The sequence below is a fragment of the Monodelphis domestica genome, chromosome 3 (genome assembly GCF_027887165.1).
Source record: "Monodelphis domestica isolate mMonDom1 chromosome 3, mMonDom1.pri, whole genome shotgun sequence".
NCBI classification, from domain to species: domain Eukaryota; kingdom Metazoa; phylum Chordata; class Mammalia; order Didelphimorphia; family Didelphidae; genus Monodelphis; species Monodelphis domestica.
Genome location: NC_077229.1, coordinates 481,026,913 through 481,042,589, shown reverse-complemented (window position 1 = coordinate 481,042,589; position 15,677 = coordinate 481,026,913). Strand labels below are relative to the sequence as shown.

General features: G+C 32.5%; 1 protein-coding gene across 2 annotated transcripts in view; it reads right to left on the bottom strand.

Moving 5' to 3' along the window:
- The window catches only part of TMEM232 (transmembrane protein 232), a 183,299-nt gene that overhangs the window by 55,437 nt on the left and 112,185 nt on the right, over positions 1-15,677 (bottom strand). For both annotated transcript variants that reach the window (XM_056824706.1, XM_056824705.1), the window contains exons 9-11: positions 6,739-6,862; positions 4,877-5,129; positions 2,995-3,173 (exon numbers count right to left, since the gene is read on the bottom strand). In XM_056824706.1, coding sequence (XP_056680684.1) covers positions 2,995-3,173; positions 4,877-5,129; positions 6,739-6,862 — 556 coding nt within the window. The remainder of the gene's footprint in view (positions 1-2,994; positions 3,174-4,876; positions 5,130-6,738; positions 6,863-15,677) is intronic.

Genomic DNA, 15,677 nt, shown 5'->3' with positions numbered 1-15,677 from the left:
CCAACTATTTTTTATAAAGTTAGAAATGAGTGTTATAGGAAGACTCTCTTAATTATCCCTTAATCTACTGTTGAAATACTTCATTTTAAATTTTCTTTTTTCAAGAAATTGTGCCTTTCCCATAGTCAAATGCTGCACTGTTCATTTTTATACCTCATATGTCTATGAGGTAGATTTATGTTCAAATTCATAGTTATTCTAAACTTAGAATAGAAAAGTAGCTATTAAATGGTTTGTACTTATGCCCTCAGAGAGTAAAACTCTTTAACAGTAGCTTGGGAATTGACCTATCAGAGTGGTTGATATGATAAAATAAAGGAAAATGACAAATGTTATAGGGAATGTAGTAAAATTGGGATACTAGTTCACTGTTGTTAGAACTGTGAAATGATAAAACCATTTATGGAAAGCAATCTAGAATCATGCCCAAATAACTGTAAATTGAGGCAGTAATATCACCACCAGGTCTAAATCCGAAAAAGATCAAAGATAGGAGGAAAGGACCTACTTCAATTGTGTAAAGTAGCTCTTTCTGTAGTAGCAAAGAATTGGAAACTGAAAAGATATCCATCAATTAAAGAATAGCTAAATAAGTTGTTGTATATGATTATAAATGAGTACTATGGTGCCATAAGCAATTATGAATAAAATGATCAAAGAAAATCCCAGAGGGACATATATGAAGTGATGCAAAGTGAAGTGAGCAGAACCATGAGAACATCATGCACATTAAAGGCAATAACATGATAAGGAACTGTGAATGATTTAATAATTATCAGAAATGCAAAGATCTGGGACAACTCCAAAGAACTCATGACAAAAAAAGGCTCTCTACTGCCATGGAGGGACTGACTGGAGTCTAAATAAAGATTGAAGCATACCATTCTTTACTCAATTTCCTCCATGAATTTTTCTCTAGTGGACGCAATACGTCTCTTCTTTCACAACATGATGAATGTGCAATTATGTATTATATAACATTTATATAATGTACGTCATATTACCTGCCATCTTGGGGAGGGGAGAAGGATAGGAGGGAAGTAGAGAACATGGGTAACAAAATGTCAGAAAATTATTATTAAAAATTAAATTAACATTTTAAAATTAAAAAAAAAATAAAAGCAGTGGCCTAGGAGTTGAATTCCCAAACCTGTACAAGTAAAGATTACTTTTTCCTGTAAGCTTTCTACTGTTTCCTAATACCAGGAAGAAAAGACAGTTTTGACCACAGGTTTTTCATTGTTGTCATTGTTGTTTTAATGAGAAATATATTAGTGTAATAAATTTAAGAAAACTACAAATGGAAGTAAAGCTAGGGTAAACCAGGGGCCAAATATTGTTTCTGTCCTAAATCCTGCTTAAGAGCTCTAAATAAAAAACACTGTTACATGTAACTCTTTTCTTATCCAATCAAATTACTTATAGTCTTAATGAAAGGAATTACAGATATGTTAACTGCAGCAGCTGCTGCTCTATTTTCATTCTGCTGCCTTGACAGAACTGCTACCCCTCTCTCTCTTTTCTCCTCATTCTCTTGATATTCCTAAAATTCCAGGCAAGCATTGGGTGAGGAAAAAAAAATCTGTTCTCTCCCACTTCCCACCCCTGGGGGTTATCTCCTTAGTTTTCTTTCTCCCTAACCTTCAAGAAACTAAAAATTCTAAAAAATTTGGAAGTCTGCCTATTTCTTACCAATGGTAGTTAACGTTAGTTAGTAACCTGAATAATGGAAATCTCATCTGTTATCCTGGTGCTCATGCCTCATGTTTTACTGCCTCGGATGATATTATGCCCACAGCTTTTAAGTGGTTCTTTTAAAAAACTTCTCAAACTAGTTCTGTCCTTTCTTGAAAACAAATGACTTTTCACATTTCATAAACGCTGAATTAATTATAATCCCCATTAAATTTTCATTTAGCAGAAATCAACAAAGCTTTTATTTTTGCTTCTATTATTGCTTGCAAATGAAGTCACATTATAAATCTGTAGGAATTCTTCTATAAACAATAGAAGAATTATGCAACTATTTTATTAAAATATATCAATATATGTTAAGGCAGGCTTGACTCTTTGCTGTACCACTTATTAACATAATCATAAACAAATAATAAAAGCTATTTTAGGCCATTTTATCATTTAAAAGATGATGACTGTCAACTTGAAATCTGGAGACCCCAAATTTGTCCCTGTCCCATGAGAATTTACCCTGAGAGAAGTCTGAGACTTACCAGTACTCAAACTGAATAGGCCTTAAAGTACTTGATAATCCCAGTTTAGGTGGAGTTAGCAGATCTAACCAAATAGTAAGTACCCTTTTAGTCTTAGAAGTTTTCCCCATTGTATCAGAGATTCATTCCCAAGAAGCCCGGCACCTGTGATGGAACCATCCTTTTAGTATACTTTGTAAGTATTCCGCTTCCTGACACCCAAACCCCTGGCTATGGTTTCTTTTCAAAGTCTGTTTGCATCCTGTCAGTATAGACTGGACCTTTCATTTCCTTGTAGTCATGGTAATGTCAATCAATCATACTTCCCTCTCCTCACTTCCCCTCAGTTTCCCAAATTCTATTGTTCTTTGGAGGATCATCTAGTGTGGTGATCTTCTCAGAGATACCGTTCCAAGAGTCCCAAAATCCCTGGTTTTGTGAGGTGGCCGAAATATTGAACATTATCTCTTTCCTGATTAAAGTCTTGGTTTTTCTGACTACTTTAGTAGTTGTGTGTTTTTCCCAGGTCAATAAAACAATGTTGTTTACAATGAGAAAATATTTAATTAATTATAATAAAAAAGTATATAAATGTAAGCTATTAATTAATGTGATTTTCACCAAAAAGCAGATCATGCTTCCTTGTTAAATGCCATTTCACTTTTTAATTTTACAGTTGTTTTAACAGTATGTTGTTATAACTGCAGATGTGAAAAATACCAAATTCCTTACAAAGAGAAGTTAAAAATAAATGATACTCAATTAACCTATTGGGTTTTAGACTTACCTCAGCTATATCAATAGCATTCAAAACTCGCATATCCTTCTCATCCATTTTTACTCTCTGTAAAGTTTTCCATAATATATTTCCTAGTCCATCTTGTCTTTCATCTCCATAGAGTTCTCGAGTCATCTTCACTAGAGTGTATATTAAGCCATAGTAAGAAGTCCAGGTCATTTGAGAACCTATTTAAAAATCCAGAAACTTCTTATGTTGGTATCATCTTATTTAAACAATTGTATGAGAAATAAAACCAATTTTATGATATAATTGCTATGGAATTTGAACATTTATAATAATTACCTATTAATTGTTTTATAGTTCTTTTAAAATGTAATAATGAAAGCTCAACAGGAATTAGGTGAATACAATTACAAAACACTTTTCACACAAAGTTAGATCTAAATAATTGAAAAAAAAAACATTAGTTGTGTATGAGTAGGTCTGGCTAATATAATAAAAACATAATTTAAAAATAGAAATAAAAATCCTACCTAAATTAATTAGTGACATATCAATCAATCAAACACCATAAAACTACTTTATAGAACTAGAGAAAATAATAAATAATTTTTTAATTCATAGTGAAAAACACAAAATCAAGGAAGAAAAAAATGTGAAGGATGGTGACTTGGCAATCTCAAACTGTACTATAAAGCAGTAATCATCAGAACAATCTGGTACTGGATAAGAAATAGAATGGTGGACCAATGAAATAGATTAGGGGTAAATGGTCTTAGCAAGCCAGTGTTTGATAAACTCAACGATCCAAGCTCTTGGGATAAGAACTCACTATTTGACAAAATTGGAAAAATTGAAAAACAGTATGGCAAAAATTAGGTATAAACCAATATCTCATACCCTATACCATGATAAGGTCAAATGGACATATGATTTAAATATAATTTGACTATATATATATTTTATTTAATTATCAATTAATTAAAATATAATTTGATTTAAATATAAAGGGTGATACTATAAGTAAAATGGGGGAACATAGAATAATTTATCTTTTAGATCCATGGAGAAGGAAAGAATTTATAACCAAACAAGAGATAGAGAATAATACAAGACATAAAATGACTATATTAAATTTATACAAAAATACTTTTTCTTTTTGCTTTGGCAAAAAATTGGAAATTGAAGGGATGTCCCTCAATTGGGGAATGACTGAACAAATTGTGCTATGTGATAGTGAGAAAATACTATTGTACTATAAGAAATGATAAACAGGTTGATTTCAGAAAGAGCTAGAAAGTCTTACATAAACTGATGTAGAGTAGAATAAGCAGAACCAGGAGAACTTTGAACACAGTAACAGAATATTGTGGGATGATCAACTGTGATAGTCTTGGCTACTCTCAGCAAAACAATGATTTAGGACAATTCTGAGGACTTATGAAAAAAGAATTCTATCCATGTCCAGAGAAAGAACTGCTGGAGTTGGAATGCAGATCAGAGCATAAGATTTTTCATTTTTATTTATTTAAGTTTTCTCTTTTGGGAGTTTTGGTATTATATGATTATTCTATTATAAAATGAATATGTATATACAAATACTTTGCATGATAATACATGTGTGACTGAGACAATTTGAATCAAAAACTTAGGGAAACTTATATGGAAATTTATCATATATAATTGGTAAAATAAGATATCTTTATAATTTAAAAAAGATAATATAAATAATCTTTAAAAACAGGTGTTTGCTCTTTTTTGCACATAGAAATATGAATTTGAAACATTGGAGAGAAAGACTGATAGAGAATCTACTTTAAACTTCCCCTTACAATGATGGAAATGGAAAAACAACAACAGTCTAATTGAGGTTAAGTGACTTTAGAGCAATTTTGCTAATAAAGAAGATGCGAACATTTGTACTTACAGTAATATGTCATTTGTGAAGAAAAGTACTTTAAAAGGTCTAAAAAATTTGCTGCCTTCAATTTGACTTGCTCTTTTGATTTTTTGTTCCCCAGTTCTAGATATTTTGAGAGGTTTTCATAGTCATCAAAGCCCATGAAAGCAATTTTCCGCAAATTGGATGTGGCTGCATGTAGACAGATGTCTCCAAGAATAGTTATATATATATAGACTAGAATCCACCGCCATGAACAGTCAATGTATTTGCTTTCTTCCTAACATGCAAAAAAAGTCCATTAGATATCTTATTTGTGGTTTATTCAAATTGAGATTTTTGTAAAATAATTCCATATGTGTATGTATAATCCCATAATATCTATATATTAAGTAAATATACAAGAATTTTACCTCATAAATGAATTACAATACTTCATATAGTATACAACTATATAAGAGGATGCTACTACACTTGAAAGAAGCTAATGCCCTGACAACTTAATCAGATTAAGACATATTTCAGTTATGAACAAGTAATGGACACTCATTCAACTGATTAATGATTGTAGATTTTAAACAAATTGCAAAAAGTCCTATAACAATTCAGATGTCTTTAAAAGTCTTTGGATGTATTGGAGTAACATTGTACAAGAAATTTCTGGATTGACTGAGGGACTTGGTTATATCCTCTGAGACTTGTATAAAATCAGCAAGGTAAGTAAAATCAGGAATTCAAGTATCTAGTAGCTTAATAGTGAAAGCCTCCAGGAAAACCCCTGAGAAAAATTTCATAGGGATAAAAGAAGAGAGCTTTGTCCTCCGCTTAGCTTCAGTGTCTAACTTTTGGATGGAGGGAGGCCTCATTAATGTTGGAAAGTTGTAGAATTTGGGCTTTCCTTCAGTGTCCTTATAGCATCCAAAATGTATAATTACAATATCTGTGCTAAAAACCAAATACAGACAGGGCAATGCTAAGCAGAAAAGGTACACCATTCCTTAGGACAAAGATCAGTGAATTATTATCCAAGACCCAAATTCATTCTATCATTTCTTATTTTGTAAGGATTTTGATATTTTAAGATAAAGTTGGTTTTATTTTAAATATAAAAACGATTCTTAGCTTAAGGGCAAACAAAAATAGTATTTGGACCCAAGGCTAACCTAAACTCTTAAGAGCTCCATCCAAAGGACTCACAGGAGCTCTGAGTTACTCTTTACCATAATATGCTCTCTAAGTTTGAGATCACTTTCCCCTATACTGAAGGGAAAGTCTGACATAGACTTGGGTGGAAATATTGTGTACCAACTGTGTCCCTGTAGCAAAGAACTGTTTCTCTTTTTAACTCTTACTTTCTGTCTTGGAATTATACTAGGTATCAGACTATCTAAGGCAGAAGAGCAGTAAAGGCTAGGTAATTAGGTTTAAGTGCCTTACCCAATAAGCAGGAAGTCTCTGAGGCCAGATTTATACAGAGGACCTCTTATCTCCAGGCCTGGTTCTCTGTCCACTAAGCCACCAAATGCTCCACAAAAAAACTGCTTCTTAAAGCCAATTGAATATGACTAAATGAAATCAACTGATATTCACTGAGGGGTGGGGGAGCACACTGGTAGGAACTATAGTATTAGAAAATTACCCTCACTCTTCCATAGTCCCTTACAACTCTGAGAGGGCAGAGCCAAAATGGATTGAAAGGGGAAGGAAAAACACTAAAATGAATTAAATGTCTAGTCATCCATGGGGAAAAAAAATGCTTTTTCTGAATCCTGATTAGATTATGAAGACATTTAATTTTAAATGAGTAACAAAAGAAACTCTCTGGCAATCCAACTTAGTGTTTATTTTCATCAAACACAATTTTCTTTTACATTTCAATCAGCTCTTACCTGCCTCTCAGGAGTCATATAGTTTGAAATAAAATCTTTTCCAATATTCATGAAAACCTTCAAGCAAGACAAGTTTAATTTTGCAGCATCCCCAAGGACGAACAAACCAAGAATTGAATCCAACCTAGATAATTCAAGAGCAAAATACAAAATTCAATTAAAAATAAAAAACATAAAACAATTAGATAGTGAAAAGCAAATAGTAAATTAAAGTTTATTAGATACTTGTAGAATCAATGTAGGTTGGTATTTATTGATGCCAGCTAATGGTCTACTTGAAAATTAAAATTTTAGTAGAAATGTTTTAGAGATTTATATTCCTATTTTATATAATGCTCTCTTGGTTCTACTCATTTCATTCTTTATAATTTTATATAGGTCTTCATTTGTTTTTTTTTAATTAACCTATTTGTCATTTCTCACTGTATAGTAGCATTCTGTCACAATCATATGTCACAAATTGTTGAGCCATTACCCCAACTTTCCTCAACTGCCATTTCTTTGCTACCACAAAGAGAGTTGTTATAAATATTTTAGAACTTTTCCTCTTCCCCTGATCACCTCAGGAAATAAACCTAATACTGCTCCTTTTGGATCAAAAGGTATAAAGAGTTTTTAACTCTTTGGCCATAATTACAGATTACTCTTCAAAATCAGTTATGTTGACAGTTTATTAGTGTCTCCATTTTTTCAAATCCTCACCAACATTTGTCATTTTGACCTTTTATCACTTTAGCCTATCTGATAGGTGTGACATTATAACTAAGGGGTTTTTTTTAAATTTGTGTTTCTCTAATAAATAATGATTTAGACCATGTTTTCATAAAGTTACAAATAGCTTTGATTTCTTCATCCAAAGATTATAATTTTTGTAACATATTTGAAAAAAATAAATATTTGTGGCTAAAAATTCACTATTTGGCAAAAATTGTTAGAAAAACTGGAAAGCAATCTGGCAGAAACTAGATATAAATCAATATCTTACACCATTTGCCAAGATAAGATTGAAATGGATACATTACCTAGGCATAAAGGAAGATGTCATAAACAAATTAGAAGAATAAGAAACATATTACCTTTCAGATTTGGGGATAAAAGAATTTATGAATAAAAAGTGACAGAAAGCATTGTGAGATATAAATTACATAAGTTTGAATACATTTAATTTTTTAAAAGTTTTTGTACAAATAAAACGAATATAGTCAAAATTGGAAGGAAAGCTACAAATTGGTGGGGGCTAGCAGGTATTTATGGACAGTATTTTGAAGATAGGTTCGTTATCTAAAATAATAGAAGACTTTGTAGAAATTATAAGAATATGAGCCATTCCCCAATTGATAGTCAAAAGACATGAACAGACATTTTTAAATGAAGAAATCCTATTTTAAAGAGGAGATGGGATCAATGAGAAGAAAATGGATAATGGGACAGGATATAGGAAGAAAAACTTAATCATAACTGTGGATATGAATGGTTATGAAGTAAGCAGAATGCTTTAGAAAGTGGAATCCAACATTATTACAAGCAACACACTAGTAATACAAAGATTCATATAGATTTAAAATGAGATGCAAGAACAAAATCTATTATGCTTCAGCTAAATTAATATCAAAATGGGTAGCAATAATAGAAAAGAAAAAAATAGAAAAGAAAATAAAAATAATAGAAAAGAAAAAAGTAAATATGAAGATAAAAAAGAGACAACCAGGGTAATTAAGTTAGGTTCAAAGCAACATTACTAAGCAACGAAAACATCACTTTAAAACATTGCTAACCATTGAATCTGGCATCCTTGATTCCAGATCTGCCATTGGAAGGGGAACCCATACATAATTGCCAAGAAACAATATCAGTAGTAGAAAAACCAAGAAATGATTTAAAAGACACTCCCCTGGAACAACCTGACATGAAATGTATACCAATGGTTTGAGGATAATAGTTAATGGAGAAAGGTATACTGGAGCAGCAGTAGTAACACAAACAGAGACATTATGGTATGCGTCCTTACCAAAGCATGTGAGAGCTCAAGGGGCAGAGCTAGTTGCTTTATTAAATGCTTTGCAAATCAGTAAAGATAAATGGGTCAATATTTACACAGATTCCCAGTACTCATTTTCAGTAATTCATGCCACTGCAGAAATTTGGAAATATAGAGGATTTTTGACAAGTTCAGGCAAAGAGATTGCATATGCCAAAGTAATTATGCAACTTCTAGACACTGTACAACTTCCCAAGGAAGTGGCAATAATCCACTGTAGATCACACACACGGGCTAATGATCATGTGTCTTTAGGAAACTAGAGCTGACATTACAGCAAAATTTGGAGCTAGAGAAGAACCTTTACATGTACTGAATTTCTCAATAGTTGAACAGGACAATCTAACTAATGCCTATGATGAACAGGAAATTCAATTATGGATAAACAACTTAGGAGCAAAACAAATAAGAGGAATATGGTTTTTGCAACTAGACAAGCCCATCCTGCCTAAAAATTTATTTTATCATGTGTGCAATGCAATACATGCACAAGGACACTGTGGAACCCAAGCTGTGATTGATTCAGTGAGACAATTTTGGACTGTACCAGGAATATCCTCATATGCCATAAGAGTTTGTCAAAAATGTAAAATTTGTATGCAGTTCAATCAGGAAGTTTATAAGACCAAAGGGTCAGGAGGTCTTCCCTTAGCATATACACCATTTGAATGCATACAGATAGATTTTATCGATATGCCCAAAGACAAAGGGTTTAAGTATTGCCTTGTCATCATAGACAGACTGACTAGATGGCCAGAAGTTTTTCCTGCCAAAAAGAACAACGCAGCATTTGTGGCCAAAATCCTATTAAAAGAACTCATACCTAGATTTGGGATTCCCGCAAAATTGGACTCAGACTGTGGAAGTCACTTTACTCAGTCAATATTAAATGAAATTTATAAAAATCTAGGAATACAAGCAACATACCACACACCATATCATCCCCAAAGTTCAGGGCAAGTGGAGAGATTAAATAAAGACATTAAAACATTGATAGCAAAATTTTGTGCAGAAACACACACAAAATGGACAAATATTCTGCCATTAGTTCTGTTCCATCTTAGAACATGATCCAGTGGAGATTTGCACATCTCTCCATTTGAGATGCTATATGGACATGCAATTTGGCAAGGAAGGACTTGTAAACCAGCTTACATGATAGGTGGAGACTGTCAATTAACAAAATATATACAAGCTTTACAGACAAGAATAGCAGAGTTGCATGAAATGGGCTTGATACAACAAATAGTACCCCTGGATTACAAATTGCACAACATCAAACCAGGAGAAATAGTATACTTAAAACATTTCAATTGAAAATTGGCTACAGACATAAAATGAACTGGACCACATGAAGTATTGCTTACTATCCCAACAGCTATAAAAGTTGCAGGGAAAGACTCATGGTTCCATTGTTCCCAGGTAAAACCAGAAAAAGTTCAACATCACTGTAACAGACATATAAGATAATTAGACAATATATAGTGCTGAGAAATGAAAGCAAAAACTGATTAACATAGAAAGTACACCACAAAGAAATAATAGTGACATATAATGTTCGAGACAACTTTCCAGCCCAGTGGAAAAGCAATCCAGAGGAAAAGCATCCCAGAGGAAAAGCAACCCAGAGAAAAAGCAACCCAGAGGAAAAGCATCCCAGAGGAAAATATTTTACACCAGCCCAGAGGAAAAGCATCAAGGAAAAAAAAAAGCTGAAATGGACAGCTAAGGCTTTGATCTTTGTAAATTTGTTTAATAGCTACTAGAGAAATGAAACAAAGAAAAAAAAAGCTGAAAAGCTAAGACTTTGAACTTTGTAAATTTGTTTATATAAGAAGAGGACAGATAGAAAAACGAGACTTGTATGTAAGACTGAGTATGTTGAAATAATAAGACAAAAGTAATTTCACATATTAGGGAAATAGCATGCATCACTACATAACATGGAAAAAAGAAGAGATCCATCAGTCAACATGAGAAGTGGAAATCTGAAGAAACTTGATAAGTATTAATTCAACACACTATTAGACACAAAACACAAAATCACAAACAATCATATTGAGAGACCTTGTTTATATAAACAAGTGTCTGAAATTTTATTTATGCAAAATGTAAATATGTATATAGTTAGTTCCATAAGGTCTTAGGCAAATAGAAAGATCAATAGATATTTCTATTTGACTGACATCATGATGTGGAACAATGTATATTGTTGTATTATATGTAAATAATTTCTATAAATAATGTATTAGTTTTAGTTAACTTAGCAAAAGTAGTATTAGCACTAAGATTCAAATTTATTGTAATAGTTTTGTTCAACATTTATTATACTGAATTTATTGTAAAACCCCAAACTACCCTTACCCAAACTTTCCCAAAAAAAAAAATTATTAGAGTAGATTTAGTAAATTGGTATCTAAAATATAAATAAGTGACCTTGGGAAGGTCACAACAAAAAAAAGGAGACAATTGTGGAAAGGAAACTAGACTGACAGCTGGTGGGGGAAGGGGAAACTGGGAGTGGCAGTTGGGTCTTGTGACTAGCACTTCCTTCTTACCAGGTTGGGGGATTGCCTTCCTGGTGTTGGAGGAGGGGGGAGCTTGTTCAGCCCAGTCTGGTGTGGTGTGCCTCTTCTTGGTTCAACCCGAAAAAGCAGGCCCAATCATTTCTGAAGATCAAAACTCTTCTTGTTTGCTTTCTGTCTACTGCTAAGATTCTTAATTAGACAAAGCAAGGACTGATATAGAGTAGACGGGAGTGGGAGAAACTCTATGCCAGCCTCTGGGGCCTGGCCTCAGCTCTGAAGCTGAGGAAAAAACTCCAATCCCAACTATTTATTAAACTTTATATTATTTGAATTTGCTGTCATTTAAGTGGACTATCTTTTCTGGGCATACAGGGAGCTGAACATCAGTTCAGTCATTCAAAGATAAACAGTCCTTATCGGACCCTTGCTGCTTTCTCTCAGCAGGGGGCATCTCTCTCCTTTAACTCACTGAGCAATATTCCCTCTTTCCCCTCAACTCATCCATACCCTGCTACAAATCTCCCATTATCCCCTGGTTTTTCATATCCTCCCCATCCTTTTCCAATAAACATTACAGTAATTAAGTTAGGTTCAAAGGCACCAAAAGTAACAGATCCATATCAATACAGAACATACTTAACATGTATGCAACTTAACTTCATAAGTATATATATATATATAAACTTAAAAAAATAAATTGTAAAAATTACATAATAAAACTGCAATAGAAGGAGGAATCTTAATTTACCACTTTTAGAATTAGACATATCTAACCTTCCCCTCCTCCAAATGATAAAGAAGTTAAGGGCCTGACTAGAACTTTAGGAAAAAATGAAATGATAAGTCTTAGTAATTACTAAATTTGAATAGAATGAAATCTACACATTTAAGCTATATAGGAAATCTTTACCAAAACTACCCACTTACTGTAGCATCAAGCTCCTCATCAAAAATGTGGGGAAAATGCTAAACATGTGGTCATTTATCAAATCATAATACAATAAAAATTGTATTCAATAAAGTGCTGTAATAAAGGATTAAAAAGTAGTTGTAAACTTATAATTCTAGCTAAGTTGAAGAGTAATAATAGAAAATCTCCTCAAAGAAAATTATAAGAATGAGCCAACATAGCAAGACTTAAGGAATACAACTAATGGATTTCTAAAGGAAAATTTTATAAAAAGCTTTCATCCACAAAAAGGAAACAAATCAATGTATAAATAATTTTTTTAAATCCCAAATTAAATAACAAAGTAGGAATTATGAAAATAAATAAGATAAATAAAACTTAAAGCAAAAACTGAATTGATAAAGAGAATTATGGTCTGCTTACATAATGAATTACGTAAATCATTAGCTAACTTGATTTTTTAATAGAAAACCAAATTGTGCATATCAAAAATAAAAAAGTAAAATTCAATATTTGAAGAATAAATAAAGTAAATAATAATGAAATAGTTGAATCATTATGTGCCTTAAATAGCTGAAAATTTAAGAGAAGATGAATACTTATAAAAACAAAAAATACCTGAATTAACAAAATTTTTAAAAGGGACATATTTAAATAACACAATAGCATAAGAAATAAATTCAGTAATCTGTAAAGGAATTTTCTACCTAGGGGAATACAGGGAATTTCAAGGACCAGGTAGATTTATAAATGAATTCTATCAGACTTTATAGGAATAATTAATTCTATATCAACTGTGCATAATAATATGAAGGCATTCTTTTATGTCTTTTCACAATATAAATATGGTCTTGATACCTAAACCAGGAAGAAATAAAGCTGAGAAAGAATACTACATACCAATATTCCTAATGAAAATTGATGAAAAAACTTTAAATAAAACATAAGCAAGAAATCTAGGGCACAATATTAGAAGGATTATACACACTCTGACCAGGTTTGATTTATACTGGGATTATACTGGGTTGATTTAAGATTAGGAAAATCATAAGTACAACTAGCTATGTTAATGATATAAAAGCTATGATTATATTGATAGAAACTGAAAAAGGATTTTGACATAATCAAACACATTTATATTTAAAACCCTAGAAATCATAGGAAAAATGGATACTTCCTTAATATAATACTATTTACATAATCTAAAAGCAAATATTACATGTTGTACAGAAATATAAGAGTAAATCAAAGATATCCATTATCACTACTACCATATACTATTATAAAATATATTAGAATAATTACTAAAATAATTTACAAAATATAATATAGCATAATAATATAAGTGGTGTGTATGGGGTATGCAGGAAGAACTGGCACCTTGGAGGGCTTCTTATCTACCTCTGGAGTACATCTTTCAATGGACTCTCAGTTGTAGCTTCAAAAAGCTAGAGCATGTGCAGTGGCCACGGCCCAGTAAACCATCTTGGCAGAGGGGTTAAACCAGATTGAGGGGAAACTGACAGGCCTCAGATTCATCATTAATTTAGGAAGATGTCTAGCCCAAGCCTATGAAAATTTCTCCTAGTTGATGAAAACAATGTATTCCTTTGGTCATGAAGGCAACTAAAGCAGACATTGTGGAGCACTTAGAGTTAGGTCAAATATTGAAGATACCAAGGTCATCCACTACAGCTGTGAATCTTAAAATTTCTCAGACTCTAACCTTAGAAGATTTGGTTAGGTTATTCCCCATTTAAACAATGCAGGTACTTGGTCAGGAATGTATTGAGAACTTAACCTTACTCCACCCATATTTAGGCATACCTTAAGGGGAAGATAAAGTTGAAAACTTCTTACTGAACAATGAAAAAAGTACTTAACCCATACTTATAGTGAGGCAAAAGCCCTTAAGCTAGGTCTATTTTTAGATCTAATACAAAAGGGTGCTAAGTACCTATGAAGGTTAAATTAATCACTAAAAGGGCAAGCTTAGCAAAGAGATGTGAATTACTCAGAAGTTTTAGTCTACCCAGAGAAGGTGATAACAAGATGTGAATTAAGAAGGTGATAACAAGATGTGAATTAAGAAGGAGATAACAAGATGTGAATTAAGAATGGTCAGTCCTTTGGAAAGTGTCTACTGTGCTGGGTAGATGTGAAAATTTAGGGGAGGTAACACAAGAGAAATTTCTCTTTAAAAGGAGCTGTCTGAACCAGTTCAGGAGAGTTCGATTTAATTCAGCTCTGAAAGCTGAATTGGAGGGTCTCTCTGAACACTAGAGTTTTGCTTGGAAAGATCTTGTGGAGAGATTAAAGACTGACTAGTCTCTCTTAAAGCTCAGGCCTAGGCCAATGGCCTAGGACCTTTCCTACTATTTCCTCTGTCTCTCTTTCCTTAATTCCTTCATTTGTATTAATTAAAATCTCCATAAAACCCAGCTGACTTGGTTATTTCATATTTGGGAATTTTTCCCATGGCGACCACTTATTTTTGATATAAAATCAAGACTCTAAAAATTATCTTTACAGTTTGGGCAATTCACAGTCTTGAAACCCATATTTTCGCAGTCACAGTTTATGACAACCACTCTTTTGTCGGTCACACAGCCTTGGCCATCATCAGTCATCTTGATATTTATCTTGCCACTGGACTTTGATGACTCTGGAAAAGAGAGTGAGGTTGATGATTTTGTGCAACTCTGTCTCATTTAAATCCAATTCACATACAACTCAAGACATCATTCTTCAGTGTCAGTGGCCCTCTTCAGAAAATGAAGGACAGGCAATAACACCAGAGATATATGTGGGTGTAATGCATGTGTACATATTTATGTATGTATATGAAATAGTGATAGAAATGCTAGTAATAGCCAGGAAGCAAGAAAAATAAAATGAAGGAATAAGTCTGGGAAAAGAAGATGCAATATCATTGTTTTTTTGCAAATGATTCAAAAGTATACTCAGAGAACTCTAGAGAGTCAACTAAAAATTAAAATAATTACAGCAAATTTTCAGGATATGAAATAAATGCACATACATCCTTAGCATTCTTTACAGAATTAACACCACCCAGAAGAGAAAGGAAAAAAAGAGCAATTCCGTTCAAAATAACTTCAGAAATATCTTTAAAATATCAGGGAGTGAATTTACTAGGATTAACCTAGGGACTATATAAATCCAACTATAAAACACTTTTTGTAGAAATAAAAACACAATTTAAGAAACGGGGAACATTAATTGCTCATGGATAAGTCAAACCAATATAATAAAAATGGTAATATGTTAATTCACTTTTTAGTGCTATTCAAAGGATTTATTTTTATTTTGTTGAATTATTTCTATTACTGAGTTCAGACCAGACCTATCCCTCACTCCTTTGTTCCTAAGAACTGTGGAGAATTCCCTATCTTAGAAAATTTGTCATTGTAGGCAGAGTTGCACCTGTTCCTTCTCTATCTAT